General features: G+C 50.0%; 1 protein-coding gene across 2 annotated transcripts; it reads right to left on the bottom strand.

The window, feature by feature from the left end:
• Nucleotides 1–1,530: 1,530 nt before the first annotated feature.
• On the bottom strand, nt 1,531–19,554 carry DHRS7C (dehydrogenase/reductase 7C). Of its 2 annotated transcripts, none has more exons than XM_022595846.3 (6): nt 19,401–19,554; nt 11,354–11,466; nt 8,921–9,134; nt 6,945–7,037; nt 3,670–3,825; nt 1,531–2,419 (listed from the first exon to the last, which is right to left on the bottom strand). In XM_022595846.3, exons 1-6 carry the CDS (start codon nt 19,552–19,554, stop codon nt 2,211–2,213), a joined length of 939 nt encoding a protein of 312 aa, XP_022451554.1. In that variant the 3' UTR covers nt 1,531–2,210. The 2 variants fall into 2 exon arrangements, with proteins under 2 accessions (XP_022451554.1, XP_022451555.1); XM_022595847.3 differs by having other exon boundaries at nt 8,921–9,131.
• Between the last annotated feature and the right edge of the window lie 706 nt (nt 19,555–20,260).

The following is a 20,260-nucleotide window of genomic DNA, read 5'->3' as shown; positions in this document are numbered from 1 at the left end:
TAGATTTGTCGGCTGTTCCAGTGACTCAGGGTTGATGTGAAGACCAGATGGGATCTTGGAGGGGAATGCTCGTTGGAGATGATGAATTGCATGCAATTCTGTGGGCTTGTTACTGCTGTGCTGTGCTGGATTTCTGTTCCGAGGGGGAAGCTATAAAATAGGTTTGGAGCCACAGTGACACCTGGTGGCCATTCCTCTTATTGCATGATGCTTTTCCCCCCACAACTTGAATAAAATTTTCCATATGTTTTCAGCCTAAGGGTTGTAGGTTTTCTCATTTGCTAGGCTGGTGAGATGCCCCATCCTGAGAGGGAAGCGGGCCTATGTGGACACAGGGACATCCTAAAGGCAATAGGGGGTATCCAAAGGGAGACCAAAGTCCACGGACAGGAAATTCAACTTAAGGGAGCTTGGGGGGCCAGCCACTCAGTCCTGCTGTGGCTGCGTCCGCCTGCAGGTCTCTGACCCTGTTTGGCTGCAGGGACAGCGGAGCAGACCCACTGACACGAAGGTCCTTCTTCCTGAGCCATCATTCAACGTGTCTTTTTTTGGGAAATCCCAGGGGTCTGAGGTCTTCCCCCACCTTGGAGTCTTCCAGTCTTTGCTTTCCCAGCGTTTGGCTTGGTGCCCCTGTGGATGCTTCCCAGAGGCAGCCCCCTCTGCCCATCCACCCCTCCTCCCACCACCAAAGGATGGTCCCCTCAGCCCCGCTCCAACCTGAGAGGAGGCAGAGCCCCAAAGAGAGCGGGTCAGGACCCCAGGCCCGGGGCTGGGGTGTGGCGAAGCTAGACCTGGAGCCCAGCCCTGGTGCGACCCCAGGACTGGCTGCCCGCGGCCCTTCTTGCCCCAAAGCTGCTGTCTCTGTCTCTGGCCACCTATCACGTTTCAGTCGTTTTCCCAATGCTGTTGTCCGTCCCCCACCTCCTAGCCCCTACCGACCCTCCATCATTCTGGCCTAAGCACCTCTAGCGTCCTAGCACCCAACAGCAGTAGTAACATAGAAGGTCATCTTGCTGACCCTAGGCCTGCCCTGCCTCAGCTGTCCCTCCTAAATTCTGGTGACGCATCCCGACCAGCAGCCTTATCCTGAGGTAGCCTGGGTTCCCTGGTGATCACGTGATCCTGGACATTTTGCTTTTTAAATTCAGGGATATATATATATATATATATATATATATATATATATATATATATATGCAGACATGTACCGTGTGTGTTAATTTCGTAAATGGCTTGGGTTCAGGGAGGAAATTTGAGCCCTCTTTCATCTGTAAATATTAGAAAAGTTTGAATCAGTAGGTACAATTATCAGTGCAAACAATGTACCCTACACTTTCCAAGATTTCACGAATCATTAACTGTTTTGTTTAAGAAACACTAAGAGAAACACCCACCAACAACAAGGATGGCAGGTTTAAATGAGTTTTGCTTTGAGAATGTAAGAAGAGGCTTGAATGAGCTGGATGCCCCGGGGCAGAAGTTCTCAAGATTTGTTGCACCTTAAGCAGCTGTGCCTGGGCTCCTCTTTGGACCAGTTAAATCCAGGGAAAGGGCTGATTCTGAGATGCTGCCGGGACCGAGGATTACAGCTCTGCTGTGTTGCCAACCTGGGAACCGCTGGCCCCATGGGGCTATTTAAAGTGAAATTAATTCACATTAAATAAAATTGAAAATTCTGTTGCACAGGCCACATTATAGGTATTCAACAGCCATACGTGGCTAGTTGGTTGCCATACTGGACACTGCAGATGACAGACTATTTCCATCATTCCAGAAAGTTCAGTTTCACAGCGCTGCCCTAAGGAGTTGCCAAGTTCAGCTTTTGTGGCTGGGGGCAGAGTGGGCAGGTCACCCTTGTGTAAAATGGAGGTGGTTTTCTGAGGTCCTGGGCAGGCTGATGGCCACAGTGGGAGTGCGAGTATTTGGGAGTTGGACCCGTTATGGTTCCTGTTTTTCTGCCGGGCTGTCACTCTATAGGGTCGAGAAGCTTCTGGAAGTGTGTCCTGGGAAAGTCACGTGGGAGACACCCAGGGGCCCAGGGCGACTGGGCTGAACGCCGGGCCATCCTCACTGGGATGGTGCACATCTCCCACAGGTGGTGGGCAGGTTGGGGAATTGTTTGGGGCCCCGAGTGCTGAGAGAATGGAGGATCCCGCAACTGCCCCTGAAGCCTTTATTCCCTGCGGGGTGACCCTTTTGGCCCCCTGCAGTTAACCCTCCTCTGGGACGTTGAGTTTCTCCTTCACCCCACAGGCCACCACGGCAAAAAAAACCTCAGGGAAGAAGGTGCGGAGGTACACGGCAGCCTTGGGGATGGGGTTGGCCAGGAAGACCTCTTGCTTCTTGCGTCTCACCGTGCGCATCACCTCCTCTGCCACGTCCACGGGGTGCACACCGTAGGTCAGTCTCCTGAAAAAGACTGAAAACCCCCCAGGAGGGGCAGGGCTTATAGCCTCGGGAGGAGGGGTGTAGTCAGAGCCCCGCCCCCCTGCCCCCCACCCCACCCCCCGGGGTGGGGACGGGTGTGCGCTTCTGGAGTCTCAGTCTTGGGACCAACTCTGCTGTCTGCTGGCTGTGCGCCCTGGGGAGGCACTTTACCCGCTGCGCCTCAGCTTCCACATCTGTAACGTAGGCGCAGTCTCCTGCCCCGTTAACATCCCAGGATGGTTATGAGCCGTCGGAGGGGATGAGAAAGAGCTTAGAAGATAGGAAGCTGCCGGATGTATGAAGGGGCTGTTGTTTACAGTTGTTGCGAAGCTGTGTTTGTCCAGAGCCTCCTGGAACCTCTTGTCCACGTCTTTTTTTTTTTTTTTTTTTTTTTGCGGTACGCGGGCCTCTCACTGTTGTGGCCTCTCCCGTTGCAGAGCACAGGCTCCGGACGCGCAGGCTCAGCGGCCATGGCTCACGGGCCCAGCCACTCCACGGCATGCGGGATCTTCCCGGACCAGGGCACGAACCCTGTGCCCTGCATCGGCAGGCAGACTCTCACCCACTGCGCCACCAGGGAAGCCCTTGCCCACGTCTTGATTCATCTTGATTCCCTAATGTAGATAGAGCCTCGGGCAGGGGGTAGCTGCTCTGTGTAGAGCATTCTAGAATACTGATCATAGGTGCATTTACAGACCACTCAGGATGTGCTGGTTGCTGTTCCAACCCCTCTATGAGCTGGAACTTTCAGTCTTCCCTATGAGTCTACAAGTTAGGTATTACCATTAGCCCTCATTTTCCAAAGGGGAAACAGGCAGAGAGATGAAGGGAGTTGCTTAATATGTGACTGAGGCGAACTTCACATGCAAGCAGTTAGGGCCAGACTCTGAGTTTCTCTGTGCTGCCTTCTAGAGCAAGGGGAAGAGGAAGTTCTCGAAGACCAAATCCTGGCTATTCCACATGGGAAACTGAGGCCCAGAGGCGGGCAGTCCCAGTGGCCAAGGTCACAGAGCCTGTGACTGACGGAGCCCAACCTGGCTTCGGTCTGCTGATTGCAGGTTAGGATTCCATCTACCTGGTGCCTCAGGACCTAAGTTTTGGTGTCCCTCCCAACTGTTAGCTGGGTGCAGGGGCCTCACCGTCCCCAGTCTCATGCTTCAGGAACACCCCCCTGGACCCCCCCCTCCTCCAGAGCCCTCCGCGGCCCCTGTCTGTCCCTCTGGCTTCGCTCTGAAAGCTCACATTTCCAGATGGAGGCCTCCCAGTTTCCTTGGCCTGGATGAACGTGGTAGGAGCGGATGAAAGAGGGGCTCACGGTGCTGACGATGACGTCGTATTCCTCCACCTCGGCTCGCAGGCAGTCGAAGAAGCCGAGCGCTGCGTGCTTGGCCGCGGCGTCTGGAAGAGAAACCATCCAGGGTTGGGCGTGGGTCCCGCTGTGCTTCCCAGGAGGGGCCTTGGGGACACACATCGCTGCGAGCTCCGTTGGGAGAGGCCTCAAGTCACCTGCCCCTCACTTCATAGATGAGAACAGAGAGCCCTTGTGAAGCAGTGGACAGATGCAGAGATGAGACGGAATCCAACTTAGCCACTTGCCCGCTGTGTGACTTTGGGCAAGTGGCTCATTTTTACCTAAAGAGGCTCAGTTTTCTTATCTTTAAAATGGGCATAATACACAGGGAACTATATTCAATATCCCGTGATAAACCATAATGGAAAAGAATATGAAAAAGAGGCTGTATACGTGTAACTGAGTCACTTTTCGGTACAGCAGAAACTAACACAACGTTGTAAATCAACTAGACTTCAGTAAAATTAAAAATCGATAAAATGGGCTAAATAAATAAATAAATAAAGTGGGGATAATATCACCCTATCCAAGTGAGAAAACATATATAAAACATTTCAGCCGGGAAGGCTGATTCCCTGAGAGAGTGATTTCTCCAAGGTCCTGAGGCCATCAGGGTTAAGAATGCAGGAGCTAGGACTTCCCTGGTGGCGCAGTGGCTAAGAATCCACCTGCCAATTCAGGGGACACGGGTTCGAGCCCTGGTCCGAGAAGATACCACGTGCCTCGGAACAACTAAGCCCGTGTGCCACAACTACTGAGCCTGCGCTCTAGAGACCAGGAGCCACAACTACTGAAGCATGCGCAGTGAGAAGCCCATGCATCACAACCAGGAGTAGCCCCCGCTCTTCGCAACTAGAGAAAGCCCGTGGGCAGCAATGAAGACCCAACGCAACCAAAAATAAATTTAAAAAAAAAAAAAAAAAGAAATGTTCCAAGGAAAGCAGTGCATTGGGCTCCCTGTTAGTTGGAGGCCAAAGGGCCACTTGTGTTGCCCACGCCACATTGTATCATGTCACTGCTGTCTGTGTCCCCAGCACCTGGTTCTAGGCATTCGACTGCTGTTTGTTGAATGAATGAAGGCAGCGAGCAAGGGAAAGTAATCCACCTGCTGAAAATGACACGTATGTTTGTGAGTGGGAGGAATAGTGGTGAGGTTCTAGATGGGCTGGGGCAGAGACGGAATGAGGTACGTGGCAAAGACTGCCCTGTGTGGACCCAGCTCTATTCTTCTCCCCATCCTGGGCCCACAGGCGGACTACAATTCCCAGCATCCCTTGCAGCGAGGGGGGTAAGCATGTGACTGGCTTCTCGACAACAGGATGTGAGCAGTGCTGTATGGGCACGACACCCTCTTCTTACCAGCAGGAACCCACGTGGGGTGGGAACTAGCTTTGACCACGTGGAAAATCATGGCAAAGCTGTGACTTGGCACGACTCTGGGCCCCCGAGTGACCACGTGAGGAACAGTGATGCCCGCTGAGCTGGGCCATCCCATTTAGACAGTTATATGGAGGAGGAATAAAGGTCTTTACAGCACTGTCGGCTTAGCCTAACTAATGCAAACGAGAAAAGGAAAGTAAAACACTATTAGGGGGATATGATGGGCTGAATTGTATCCCACCCCCAAATTCATATGTTGAAGTCCTAACCCCAGTATCTCAGATTGTGGCTGTATTTTGAGATAAGGGCCTTTTAAAGGTAATTAAGTTAAAATGAGGCTGTTAGGGTGGTGCCCTAATCCAATCGGACTGGTGTCCTTATAAGAAGAGCAGGAGACGGCAGGGGTGTCCCCACACAAAGACCATGTGAGGACCCGGGGAGCAGGCCATCAGCAAGCCATGGAGAGAGGCCTCGGGAAACATCAAGCCTGCCCACACTTTGATCTTGGACTTCCAGCCTGCAGAGCTGTGAGAAAATACATTTCTGTTGTTTAAGCCACCTGGTCTTTTTTTTTTTTTTTTAATATTTATTTATTTATTTGGTTGCACCAGGTCTTAGTTGTGGCAGGTGGGCTCCTTAGTTGCGGCTCGCCGACTCCTTAGTTGTGGCCTGTGAACCCTTAGTTGTGTCGTGCATGTGGGATCTAGTTCCCTGACCAGGGATTGAACCCAGGCCCCCTGCATTGGGAGCGGGGAGTCTTAACCACGGTGCCACCAGGGAAATCCCTGGGGTATTTTGTTGTGGTGGCCCCAGAAGACTACATCAGGCCACCCCACCCACCCTTTCTTCATTCCTCTCTCCCTCTCACCTTTCTACCCCCCAGACACTTACTTACCCAGCTCCGGTTTTGTGCATGGTACTTTGGGCCATAAGGAAACATATGAGACACGTTCCCCCACCTTCTCACATCCTACCTAATGGGAGGTGGGAATGTCTCCAGAATTCTCCCAGTTGGGTCTCAGGAACATACACCGAGAAGTCCCTCTCCTCCTTGGACTTTTTAGAGGAGTCTCACCTTTGGAATTCTCTCTCGAGCCTTCCCTGGAATTGTGTCCCTTTCCTTCTCTCCTTCCTCCTTCCTCAGAACCTCTCCATCCCTCTCCCCTTTAGGGATGTGCACCCCTCCTTTCTTTCCCAGTTGTAATCATTCCTGTCTCTCCAGGGGCATCTTTATAGAGAAGGGGGCATCTGAGCTGGGGCTGTGCACCCATGTCAGGAGCGTGACCTTGATCTGGCATTGATCGTGTCCAGCCAGGACGTGTCCTGACCGCCTGTGAGATGTGAGCTTCTGGGGGCTGAGGGGAGGGCTTATCTTTATCTCCCATAGTCACCTGTGTGCTGTAGATGGTCAAAAATAGGAGCTGAAGGGATGAAAGAAAAGCCAACAGATGCTTTCATCTCTGGACCCTCTTCCCCAGTGTAACCCCACGCCTAGTCCTAGACACACATCTCTTGTCTTATAAGACACATAACAGGGCTTCCCTGGTGGCGCAGTGGTTGAGAGTCCGCCTGCCAATGCAGGGGACGTGGGTTCGTGCCCCGGTCTGGGAGGATCCCACATGCCGCAGAGCGGCTGGGCCCGTGAGCCATGGCCGCTGAGCCTGCGCGTCCGGAGCCTGTGCTCCACAACGGGAGAGGCCGCAACAGTGAGAGGCCCGCGTACCGCAAGAAAAAAAAAAAAAAGACATATAACATAGGACGAAACATGTTTGTCTTAGCAACTTACAGGCTGTACGGAATGGGATTCCAAGCTTCCCTTGAATGTTATTCACTAACACAATTTGTCCGGTCCTCCGGGAAATCATGTTGGGGAGCAGCGCTGGAAAACACAGGACAAAGAATCACGGTTACAAATCTGAGACTGAGTCAGGCAGCATCAGGCAGAGCCCTTCCCCTCATCACGGGGGGCTCCTCTACCTCCCTGACAGTTAGATTACTGTGGGACACACATGGGATGGACCCTGGTTACCACTTATCCAGTGTTTCCTAAGAGTGGGCTGGGCTCGACTGGAGAATTGCTGGGTTATTTTATTTTATTTTATTATTTAATTTTTTTGGCCTCGCTGCATGTGGCATGCAGGGTCTTAGTTCCCTGACCAGAGATCGAACCCGGGCCCCCTTTCAGTGGAAGTGCAGGGTCCTAACCACTGGACCCCCAGGGGAGTCCCTGGGTAATTTGAAATGACCCATCCATGTGCATGGAGTGACACCGATTTCAATAGTGAGAAAGGTAATCCCTTTTCAACTGTCCTATTGCTTCCAGTAGGAAAGTTGGTTCCAACGGGTCTTTAATACTACTCTTGCATGTGCTAATCTTTTTTAAAAAAAAGAGAGGAAAGACCTCAGCCCTTTGTCTTGGGAGAACTTACTGCTTTGTTCTGATTTCAGGTTTTCTTGTATTGATGGAGAGGGAAACAGGTTTTTAATTTATGGTAAAGATTTTCTCCTGAATTGAATGAACTTATAAATGAGGAAATTTAGAATAAGATATGGAGTAATAATAGCACAGATTGAATAGGGAGATGGCAGAAGATATCAGAAGACTTAAGTTTGCATTCCTCACCGTGGTGCCAGGGACCCTGAGCTCTCAGAGGTTGAGTGAAGGACACACCTTGGCTGGCCTGCTTGGTGTGTCCACAGCGATTGGGCTGGAGGAAACTGTAACCTCTGGGGCATCATCTTAGAAGCTCTGGGGAGTCATCTTTCTGCTCCCAGTACTTCTTTCCCTTCAGCTGTCACGGCTCTCAGAATCCCATCATCGTGGAGATTCTGGCCGTAGAGAAGGCAGCTCTAAGATCATGCTTTCTCAGCCTTTGCCAAACACACTACTCCCTACATGTAGACGTTCTCCATGCTTATGTTCTCCCTTTTGTGCTTCTGCTTTGATAAACTTTATTTGGGATGCGAGGAGGGCTTCAACTCTTGCTTCTATTCCATGTCATCTCTAGCAACACCCCTAACTCCAGCTTCAGATCTGCATTTGAACTTGACCCTTAGAAATCTCCACACAGGAACCACCATTTTACCTTTAAAAGGGAGACATCCTCCTGCCTTCCTGTTTCTGCAAAGGGATTGACAGTATTCTGGGTCTCTTGCAGATAAACTCTTTTTCAACCTTGGACCAACTGTCATGATTAGGAGCAGATCAACCACAAGGTCGATATAGTAAGATCTGCAGGGGGGCTTCCCTGGTGGCACAGTGGTTGGGAGTCCACCTGCCAATGCAGGGGACACGGGTTCGTGCCCCGGTCCGGGAAGATCCCACATGCCGGGGAGCGGCTGGGCCCGTGAGCCGTGGCCGCTGAGCCTGCGCGTCCGGAGCGTATGCTCCGCAACGGGAGAGGCCACAGCAGTGAGAGGTCCGCGTACCGCAAAAAAAAGAACTGCAGGGGATGAAGACAATGGTCCAGAGATGTGGGATGGGATTGGAGGGGAGCCATGGATATGAGTAAGAGAGGAGGAGAAAAGGGCAGGGCTTGGGGAGGGGGCTTGATGGAGAGGAAGGTTGGAATATACCAGTCAGAGACTTTCACAATCCCTTTTCTTTCATCAACATTTACAGTCAGATGCTGAAAGCTTTCACCAAATAAGCAGGGATTTTTCTGAAAGAGGGGCTGGAGGCTCCATCCAGAATTGGGTGACTGTCTGGAAATATAACAGAGCCCCCTCTAGCAGCCAATGGGAAGGTCAAACTCACGAGACCTTTGGTCAGTGTGATGGGTCCAAAGTAATTGGCATCCATGATCTTTTTGTCGAGTTCCAGAGAAATCTTATGGGCAGGCCCCTTCACCTTCATGCTGGCATTGTTGATGAGGATGTCCACGCAGCCATAGCAATCCAGGACCTCTTTGGCCACATCCTGGACACAGCTGATGTCCGAGAGATCCAAGAGGACCAGCTTTGGGGTGAATGTCTGCTGGACCAAAGAGAGAGTCAAGACACATGTGGGTACATCCCCGCAGCCCTTGGGACCCTTCAATCTGAGAGCCACCCATTTTGAAACTCAGAACTCATGGAATGACTACAAACAAATGATGAGGAAGAAGCAGAGATGACTCTGGGAGGAAGGAAATTGACGGAGAAAATGCATCCTTGGGGACCAGAGCAACAACAACATTCCCAACACGCAAACATGCAGTCATAAGTCTTCTGGTCAAGGGGCCAGACCTGAGAAATCCAAGTGGAGGCCATGCATTGATTCTGCTGGTGATGTCATTTCTTATAACACTTCTGAGCTCCTTTTTGGAAATCGCTTTCAAACTGGCTTCCAAGCCACAAGAGAATCTGCCCAGTACTTTGTAGCCACGTTTAAGTTTTGGCCAAAATCATACAGTCAACACAATTTTTTTGGAACACCATCTATGTGCCAGGCATTTGTGTTCAGCCCTAAACATTTGATATCGTCAGGATTCTCATGGGTTAGAAGGGATACAGATGGAAAAATTGATTTTACCATATGGTGAATGCAATCCCGGTGTTTGACAAACACTAGCCCTGAGATACGGCCTTAAAAAAAGGTCCCCTGGTCAAATTTGCTTGGGAAATGCAGACTATCATATGTTCTTTTTGGAGATAACACAATGCACATTTGCATAGCAAAGGCCCTGAAAAGTCCTGCAGTAAAGAAATTAGTCAGACAAGCTTGGCCTAACTCAGTATTTCCCACACAGTTGACTTCAGAACCTCGTTTTTACTACTTAATAACCAATACCCAATAAGATCCCAAGAAACATACCTTGGACTATGTTGTGTTACCCTGGTCGCTCCATCTCCTCAAATACCAGAGTTAGTTCTGAATGATTTTTGGCTATTTCCAAAATCAAATTCAACATCAAGGGAAAAGATCAAAAAAAAAAAAATCCTGAAGAGAACTCTATGAAGGCAATGTCTTTTTCTTTTTTCAAATAAATTCATTTATTTATTTATTTTTGGCTGCGTTGGGTCTTCGTTGCTGCGCACAGGCTTTCTCTAGTTGCAGCGAGCGGGGGCTACTCTTCATTGTGGTGTGCGGGCTTCTCATTGCCTTGGCTTCTCTTGTTGCGGAGCACCGGCTCTAGGCGTGCGGGCTTCAGTAGTTGTGGCACGTGGGCTCAGTAGTTGTGGCACACGGGCTTCGTTGCTCCGCGGCATGTGGGATCTTCCCAGACCAGGGCTCGAGCCCGTGTCCCCTGCATCAGCAGGCGGATTCTTAACCACTGCGCCACCAGGGAAGCCCCTGAAAGCAATTTCTTAAACAATGCTCCAGAAATGCTTTGAAAACCCCAGCTGCATTGAAATGTGTTCACCTCCTGTGTAATTTCATGGAAGGGGACTTCACATCCCTGATTTCTTTGAAGGAAAATTTTTTTTTTTTTTTTTGGCTTGCGGGATCTTAGTTCCCTGACCAGAGATTGAACCTGGGCCATGGCAGTGAAAGCGCCAAGTCCTAACCACTGGACTGCCAGGGAATTCCCTCTTTGAAGGAAATATTATTTGAAGTATTATTTAAAAAATCAGCCATGAGTGTTTATAAACAGAGCCCATATCTGTGACATACCATATTTTCTGGATCCTCTTGAATCTGACTTAAATAGAATGGGCGGGGTGTGGGGGAGGCTCAGAGGCTAGAGGCACGATGAGGGGTCAAAATGAGCCAACCCCCAACTTGGCAGACTTACCTGTGTCAAGATTACGTTTCCCCAGACTTCCCTGGTGGCGCAGTGGTTAAGAATCCGCCTGCCAATGCAGGGGACATGAGTTCAATCCCCGATCCAGGAAGATCCCACATGCCTTGGAGCAACTAAGCCCCTGTGCCGCAACTACTGAGCCTGCGCTCTAGAGCCCACGTGCCACAACTACTGAAGCCTGCACGCCTAAAGCCCAGCTCCGCAACAAGAGAAACCACCGCAATGAGAAGCCCGTGCACGGCAATGAAGACTAGCCCCTGCTCGCCGCAACTAGAGAAAGCCCAAGCAGAAACGAAGACCCAATGCAGCCAAAAATAAATTAAATTAAATTTTAAAAAATACATTAAAAAAATTACATTTCTCCAAAGCAAAATTTCACCCAAATTTCACCGAAAGAGCTGCCCTGCAACACGCAACGAAGGCTAAGGGTGTCCAGGGGTTGCCCATGCCGGCTGCCAGAAGGCCTTACCTTGCTGGGGTCAGCCACACTGATCAGGGCATCGTGTAGACTCTGAAGCCTCTCCCAGTTCTTTCCGCACAGCACCAGCCTGGCCCCGCTGGTATGGAACACCCGAGCACACTCTGAGGGGAAGAAGGAAGGAGGACAGGACACACTGTGCATGAAACCACTGATGGAGAGCCCCTCTTTCTTACAAATTCAAGGATTCAAAGAATTCAAAAGCCTTAGAGCCATGAGTTCCTTTAGAGGTCATTGCATTCAACTTGCTCTGGAATTTCTTCTTGTTTCCAGCCTCAGCACGGTTGCCTCCTGTGAAGGGCATCTCACAGGGGTGTGAAATAACCCCTCCTCCATTGGGTAGTTCTGATTATTAGGACATTCTTTCTTAAACTGGACAGAAAGATGACTCCATCAGACAAGACCCCCAGAAGCTCAGCTCTAAATATATCTCAATCTGAAGATGTTGGAGACAGCTGCCATGTTTTTTCAGACCAGATGTCACTAGTTTCCTCCACATTTTCTCTGTGGGTCGATACTCCAGCCAGGGTTCTTTTTATTAAGAAACGAAACCTGCCTGCTGTCTAGTAAGTTTTACTCTGGATGAATTTCTGACTCACCCAATGTCCCAGTGTTCTTTTCTTTTTTTTTTTTTTTTTTTGGCCATACTGCGTGGCATGCAAGATCTTAGTTCCCCAACCAGGGATTGAACCTGTGCCCCCTACAGTGGAAGTGTGGAGTCTTAACCACGGGCCTGCCAGGGAAGTCCCTCACCCAATGTTCTTAACTGGGAAGTAGTTGGTAGATACAATTATTCTTATGTGGCAATAACAGTGATATTTAAGAACAATAAAAGCTAACAGATTTTGACAGTTCACTTGCTTGGGTAGCTATTGAAAGGGATTCTCATATATTAGCTCATTTAATTCTCAGTCATCCCATGCAGCAGTTTCTTAGGTTGGGTTCCCTAAAAGCAGAATCTAAGACAGGGATTCAGGCGGCCAGGATTAATTCAGGGAGAGTGTTCTTCAGAGAAAACCTGTCAGGGAGTAAGGGCATGCGGTAAGGGAAGGGGAAGGATAGAGTCTAGCTTTGGCTGGACCCAAGGAAGGCTCTGGACTGTAAACCCAGCTGCAAGACTGTCCCACCTGGATGCAAGGGGACTGTCTTTTGTACACGTGTGTCAACCAGTCACTGATGGTGGGCTGCCTCCCTCCGGGGGTGGGTACAAAGGGTGTCCACTGGCAGAGGGCAAGTCTATGAGCCATGGCCACCAACACTCATAGGACCTGGGGATGGATGAACTGGCCAGGTACAGGAATCTAGGAGGGGCACCAACAACACCTACTACAGGGGAGTAGCTATTACTGTCCCATTTTTACACCAAGCACTGGTGACCCGGGCTGCCTGGGGATGCCAAAGGGTAGCTGGGCAGTACTGGGTGCCCACTAGGGGCTGGAAATCCTGTGTGCCATGGCTCTAAATGATCTTATGTTTGTGTGATTTTCTCCTGCAAGTCTCAACAGCTGGAGCAGATGGAGAGAAGGGGGCCAGCTGGACAGGACAGTTGGCAGGGGTTTGAGAAGTGGGCATTGTGGGCAGGGGAATTGTGGTATTGGAGAGGGAGCAATTGATGTGCTGGACCATTCAGTCTAAGCCAGATGGGAGCAGAAGTGAAGGCAGGAGGGGCTGATGGAGAAGGAAAGGAGGAGGCTCTAGGGAGGGGAGGTCTCAGTGAGGTCTAGAAACAGATGTGGTCGGGGGAAGTTGTGGTCAGTTCTGCTGACAGAGGGAAACTTGAATCAAGAAATAACTGTGTGGGGCTTCCCTGGTGGTGCAGTGGTTAAGAATCTGTCTGCCAACCAATGCAGGGGACACGGGTTCGAGCCCTAGTCTGGGAAGATCCCACGTGCCGTGGAGCAGTTAAGCCCGTGCGCCACAACTACTGAGCCTGCGCTCTAGAGCCCGCGAGCCACAACTACTGAGCCTTCATGCCACAACTACTGAAGCCCGGGTGCCTAGAGCCCGTGCTCTGCAGCAAGAGAAGCCACCACAATGAGAAGCCCGCGCACCACAACGAAGAGTAGCCCCCGCTCGCCACAACTAGAGGAAGCCCGCGCGCAGCAATGAAGACCCAACGCAGCCAAAAGTAAAAAAAAAATATATATATATATATAAAAAAAAAATAGAGCCGAGTATTCATAAGAATTTAGCATATGGTAAAGTTAGCACGTTGAATCAGCAGGAAAAGAACATATTATTTAAAAGAGGTTTTTGGCCCACTGGATAACTATTTGAGAGGGAAAAAATCTAAGTACAATATACCAAATGTATTAAATAACTAAACGTAAAAATAGAACCATAAAAGACCTAGAAGAAAATAGAGATATATTGTTTTGGGGAAAGATCTTTTAAGCACAACACTGAAGGAAGAAATAATACAAATTATTTACAGGTTTTTATCCTTAAAAAAAAAAATCCTTCCTTACAGAAGAAAACATAAATAAAAATTAAGAGGGAGATAAATTGAGGAAATCTATTTATAATACATATGTCGGAAAAGGGGTTAATTTATTTAATCCACAAAGAACTCTTGTAAATCAATAAAGGCCCTAATAAGGAAATTGGCTAGTGAGATGTGTAAGCAATTCATAAAAACACAAAGAGCTAATACACAGAAGATAGAAGTTCAATGCCAATAATAAAGAAATGCAAATTAAAAGATGACAATCAAAACAAAATTGGTGGGCTCCCCTGGTGGCGCAGTGGTTGAGAGTCCGCCTGCCGACGCAGGGGACATGGGTTCGTGCCCCGGTCTGGGAAGATCCCACATGCCGTGGAGCGGCTGGGCCCGTGAGCCATGGCCGCTGAGCCTGCACGTCTGGAGCCTGTGCTCCGCAGCGGGAGAGGCCACAACAGTGAGAGGCCCGCGTACCGCAAAAAAAAAAAAAAAAATTGGTAATAATCACATATTCACTGCTGGTTGTAGTGTAAATTGCTATAGTCTTTTGGAAGAAAAATTAAAAGAATCCTTAAAAGTAAGCATGGCCCAGTTATTTTATTTATGGGCATTTATTCTAAGGAGATAATTAAGAATGTCTGCATGGAATAGTTAAACTATTATTTATCGCAATATCATAATAATAAAGAGTTGGAGATGTTGGTTAGGGAGATGGTAGAGTATCTATATACCGGTTATTTCAAAGGCTTTAAAACTGATGTTGCAGAAGTGGGTCTACCAACATGGAACTCTCACAATATAGTAAGTTTTTTAAAAAAGATTCAAACGGTGTGTCTAACACAGTGCCATAACACTTGACTCTGTGTGTTATTGGTTGTTAAATTGCACCTATGATTATGTAACAAGATTTAAAATTGGGATTTCCAAGATCAGATATAAAATTCCAAAGTGACAGTCCAAGATGCAGATTGTCAAAGAAAGTTACTGAAACCCTGTTTCATGAATACCCTTTACTCCTAATAGGATGCAAACGGATAAGGCAGAGGAGAGAGGGGACTTGGAAAGAGGGCGTTTGTGGAGAGAACACCGTTAGGTGAGTTTTTGCCCCTTATCTCCATCCTAGAGAGAAGAGAGTGACCATTTGAACACACCCTGTGAGTTCCCTGCAGCCGGGAGCCCGGAGTGATGTCTGAGTTGCACGTGGGGAATCTCATGGGCGTCACCAACTATCCCAGAGCAGAGGGAGGAGAGCTGGGGCTGCCCCAGAGGTTGGTCTCTTTACTGAAGGACCCTCCCATCCACCACAACCACTTGGACCAGAGGTGAATCATGAGCTGGCTGGGAGCTCTTGAATTCTGCCCGAGAAGACCTCTGAGAAGGGCAGTGGGACTCTAACGCAGGGCGTACGTGCACAGACTGCCCCAAACCAGGGGTGGCACGGGAACTGAGCAAGGGGAGTGCACCTGCCCCGCGGCAAGTGCAGGTGAATATCCCAGGGGGCACCTCTGAAGGACCCACAATAGAGCCCATGAGAGAAAGAATCCACTCGGTTTTGTTTTTGTTTTTTTTTGCGGTACGCGGGCCTCCCACTGCCGTGGCTTCCCCCGTTGCGGAGCACAGGCTCTGGACACGCAGGCTCAGCGGCCATGGCTCACGGGCCCAGCCGCTCCGTGGCATGTGGGATCCTCCCGGACCGGGGCACGAACCCGTGTCCCCTGCATCGGCAGGCGGACTCCCAACCACTGCGCCACCAGGGAAGCCCTCCACTCGGTTTTAAATGTGTGCCAGGCATGGAGCTCGAAGCCGGCTTCTAAGAGTGTCAGTCAGCTGAGAATTTTTCCTGTCTTCCTTCTCTCCTCTCCTTCCTGCCCCTCCACCCCCAGAGGGGTCAGAAAGAGCAGCAAACTGGCCGGCAACTCGCCCTAGCTGGGGGCAGGTATGGGAAGGGAGAAGGAAACTTGAACTTCAACGAAAACGGACACATTTATCAATGTATTGGACTGGGCACTGCAGTTTCTGAATCAAAGCTATGTTTGGGAATTTATCGTGACCAAAGGGTTTGGTATAATCTAATAGTGATCAGAAAAGCTACGAGACTGTCTGATTTTTTTCTTTTTAAATCAAGATGCAAAGGAAGACTTTCCCTTCTGCGTGAGAGACCCGGGGTGGGCTGTCTCCCTATACCCCTCCCCCCATGTGTGCTTGCCCCCTGATGGTGATACATCTCGGCATCATAAAGTTGCTGGAAGGAAATAGGATGAAGAGTTCCCGAGTGGGTGGGGTTCTGGGTGTGTTTTCGGTTCTTTTTTCTTGAAAAATCCTCTTTAATATATGTGGTTCCTATAATGACACAATTCGCTAAAAGAAACTTCACCTGGAGGGGGAATGCCTACCCTCCGCGCGTTTGGGCTGTAATCCTGAGTGGCGGCAGCAGCTGTGCTGGGTGTGGGCATTCGTGGAGGTCATGTTTCACAAACCAGAGGGGCGTGGCTCAGTGAGCGGAGCGGAGTCACCCACCACCCCGCCGCTGGTGAGTGGTGAAGCCAGGAGGGACCCCAAGTGCTGACATTCCCGTTGGGTCCCTTGTTCCGCTGCTGACAAAGGAGCAGGTTGGGGCTCTACTGTCCCTGATGACGGGCACTCTTACAGGCTGGCCACTGGGGCAGGGTGAGGGTCTGTGGCCAGGAGCCAGACCAAACCCGTGGCCTTGACCTCCTTAGGAGAGGCAGCCATGGGTGTTTGTTACCATCACCCATTTGCCCCCCTTCTCTGCTGACGCCTCACCTTTGCCAGGTGGACCCGGGAGGCTGGAGCCCAGTGGTGCATCACTGCTTTGGTGCAGCCCAAAGGCACGCTCCCAAATAGGTCCTTTCTGCCAAGGCCAGGCATTAGGTATAATACCCAGGTGTTCTTATTTTATTCTTTATCAGCTCAGCACAACCTATATCTTGTATCAAGCATGTGGACGCCAGGCTTGTTCTTTTTCACTCAGCAAACATATTAATACATGGAGCCCTTATTTCCATAGTTCCTCAAACCTAAGATGCCACCCGCCTGCAAGAGGCTTTCTGATTTCAGAGACATTAAAATGCACAAGGATGGCCCGTGACAATTGTAAGATGCCGTTGACTGAGAGACAATTAGCTCAATTTCAGAAACGTTTAAAGGGGAAAAACCGTGCATCTTAGAGGTGATGAAACATAGGCAGGGTCTGTGGTCTCTGAAACAGTTCAAGTACAGTGGTTAAGTATTTTGAGAGTCACTCTTGCTGCAGACACAATGGGTCCAAGGTGACCCCATCCCTGACTTGGCCGAATTGTGTGGGTTTGGGGTGAGGGTTAGAAGTCCTGATCTCTATCTGTCTGGTTTCAGACAGCTTGGAACTGGATTCCTTGATGCTGTCCAGAGCTACCTGCTGAGTTCAGTCAGGTTCTGTGGGACTGGGCATGTACTGTGGGCTGTGTGTAGCCTACAACATCCGCTTGGTGCCCTTTGCTTTTTTCTTGCCTTGGACCTGAGAAACGGAGCACTTTGAACCCAGAATCGCTGTGGTCAGCAGCATGTCCTGGCTAAGCGTTTATTTAAGGTCACCCATGCCCAGCTTCTCAAGCTACTTCTAAATACTCGGACTTTATTTTTTTTCTGCTTTGCATTTCTTTCTAGGGTGAGTCCGTAAGAGACAGTGAAAAAGATCAGTGACACTAGTCATGACAAAGACTAGACCATATTCCTCTGAAAATGCCATTGTGCTCCTGAGATATATTTCCTGGGCACCTGATTTGTACAGTGTTTGCTTATAATAGAATGAGACTTTTAAAAATAAATGAACAAGACTACTAAACCAAATATACATCTCTCAGCAATAGATAGAAGTCCTGTCTAGCAAGACAGAAAATCAGGACAGTTATAGAACAGCCTTCTCAACCAACAGGATCGAATCGACATTTGTAACTCACTTCATTCGTGAGCAGCAGAATGCCTTTCACACACCCACGGATCATTCACCAAGAGAGTCCGTGCCCTGGACCAACTGAGAAATACCCAGATACGCCACTAACGGTAGTGTATTTCTGTGAGGAGCCGTGCGACCCAGAAACCAGCGCCTTAGGGACCGTCCAAAAGGGAGGAGCCATCGAGGTGCCGGGGAATGAAGGTGATGAAGGGGTCTCGGGTTGGCAGCCGTCCTGATGCTAGGTGGGCGCGTTCTGCTTGAAGAACGGTCTTCCCCAAAGACTGACTCTGCATGTCTCTGGGTGGGTGTCTTTGCTCCGTTTCCCTAGGGCACTCACTGCTCCCTGTTGTCTTGTGTCTGGTCTGACTGGCAAACGTGTGTGCCTGGTTTGTCCCCGTGGAAGATGGAATTTGTGTCCCCCTGTCCCTTGTGAGTACTGACTCTAGTGATTCTGGACATCCTCCTTGGGAACTGCTTCTGGGACCCACATAGGGGCCACATAAGAACCTAGTCTTACTGCCTTACTCTTTCTTTTTTATCTCATGTGGTGAACCCAGGTCGATCACCCACTGAAATGGAACCCATTCTTGAAGGATGCAGATGGGCTGCTTTTGGGGTGCCCAGGGGAAGGAGAATCCGAGAGAATTCCCAGATGGGAGGTTACAAATGTTCTCGTAATGGTAGCACCATGGGAGTGGGTGCCCAGCCCACCAGCGGGCCTCTTTGGAAGGGGCAGTGCTCATTTCAGGATGTAGAGGACTCAACAGATACTGGTTGAGTGACCTAATGAGTGTTTGGCTGGCGGGTTCGACATTTGATTAAAAATAACAAAAACAACAGCAAAAATGATACCCAAACTATGTGACACATGGGGCTGCGCTACCATTGTTAGGGATGAGAGAGAATCTTAAAAACCTAAGGGCATTTACTATCTCTTATGTCACACATGCCGCCAGCAGAGGGGCCCTCTGAGACCATCTGATTCAGGAGTTGCAAACGTAAATGCCTTCAAGGCCAGGAGGTGATGTGGTTGAGAGAATCAGGCCGAGTGTGAGACAATAGGGACTAGTGGGGTGTGTGGCACACTGGCGTTTGCACGTTCTGCATAGTTATCACCGTTGCTAACACTTGAGAGGTGCCCACTCTAGTTCCAGGCACTGTTCTAAGTGCTCTCCATCTATTAATTCGTTTACTCATCACAACAGCGTTATGAGGCAGAAAGTATTAGTATCCTTGCTTTCAGATGAGAAACCCAAGGCTGAGCAGTGCATCACCAGCTGGTAAGTGGGGGAGCCAAGACTCCAACCCCACCCCCAAGTTTGGCCTCATCACCAGTTCACTGCCCCAGCTGAGGGCTTTGCATTTCGAAATTTCTAGAAACCCCCCTGGAGGCAAAACAAATCTGCAGACCAATTTTGGCCCTTAGACTGTGAGTTTGCAACCTCAGATACTCCAATCCCCTCATGTCTCAGGCGAGAAAGCTGCAGCCTCCAAGAAAGAAGACACTTGCTGGTTAATGACAGATGCTGGGAGAGAACACAGCCTCGATCCACCCCCGACCTGCCCAGTGGGCTCACCCATACGCCACCCTGTTGCCTCTCATCCTTCAGGGCAGGAGTGGGCACAAGTGGGGGCAAACTGCTTACCCTTGCCCAGTCCTGAGATGGCATCGGTGATGACCACCACCTTGTTCTGCACTGCTGACTTGGACCACAGATTGGACACCTCCTGGTAGATGAAGAGGAGGCCGCTGATTCCCAGGAGCACCAGGGGCAGCATGAGGACAGCTGGGACTCCCATCTTGTGCTGGGGGAAAATGGGAAGAAGGAATCCGCTCTGCAAAGAGACTCTGATCGGGACACGGGGCAGGGGGAGGCCTGAGGCTTCCGGCTGCACTCATGCCCCAAGCCCGGAGCCCGCTGTCCAGGGAGCCGGGCTCTGTGCAGACTCCCAGAGGGCTGCTTCCTAGAACACCTGGCCGGCACGCTAATCCCCAAGTGGCCAATGAAGAGAAAATTACTCACGGTGTCTCCAGAAGCAGCTGGAATCCGGCCTGCCCTCCCAAAGGTTAATTACAAATTTAATTAAAATGGGTCTGCATTTTTGGAAGGAAAGCCATGTGTTAAGGCCACTTGCTTGGGCCCTAATGGCTATTTATAGCTCTCTGTGCACTACAGGGCTTTCGGGGTAAATATAGTGTCTCTTCTGATATTCAGGAACACATGCTGGCCGGGTCTGATTTCAGAGTTCCTGCCAAGCCTTTTAAAGCTCTCCCGGGTGCCTCACTATTAGAGGTTCCTCTGCAGTTTGGGGCTGGGCATTAGGGATTGGGACCTGGGATTTCAGCACGAACACCCTCGCCTTCTCTTCCTATAACCCTCCCATCAGGTAGCTTCCGTGTAGCTCAGACCGGTGTGGCAGTGAGCCATCTGGCCTTCCCTTTCCAGTTGGGGGTGAAGAGCACAGAAAGTCTGTTAAACGGAGTGGAGCCTGTTGCAGAATGAAA

This window comes from Delphinapterus leucas, chromosome 19 (assembly GCF_059928025.1).
Source record: "Delphinapterus leucas isolate spDelLeu-1000000601 "Yukka" chromosome 19, BTC_Dleu_Yukka2, whole genome shotgun sequence".
In the NCBI taxonomy this organism is placed as follows: Eukaryota; Metazoa; Chordata; class Mammalia; order Artiodactyla; family Monodontidae; genus Delphinapterus; species Delphinapterus leucas.
The sequence above is the reverse complement of the archived record's forward strand: the minus strand, read 5'-3'. Positions and strand labels throughout refer to the sequence as shown.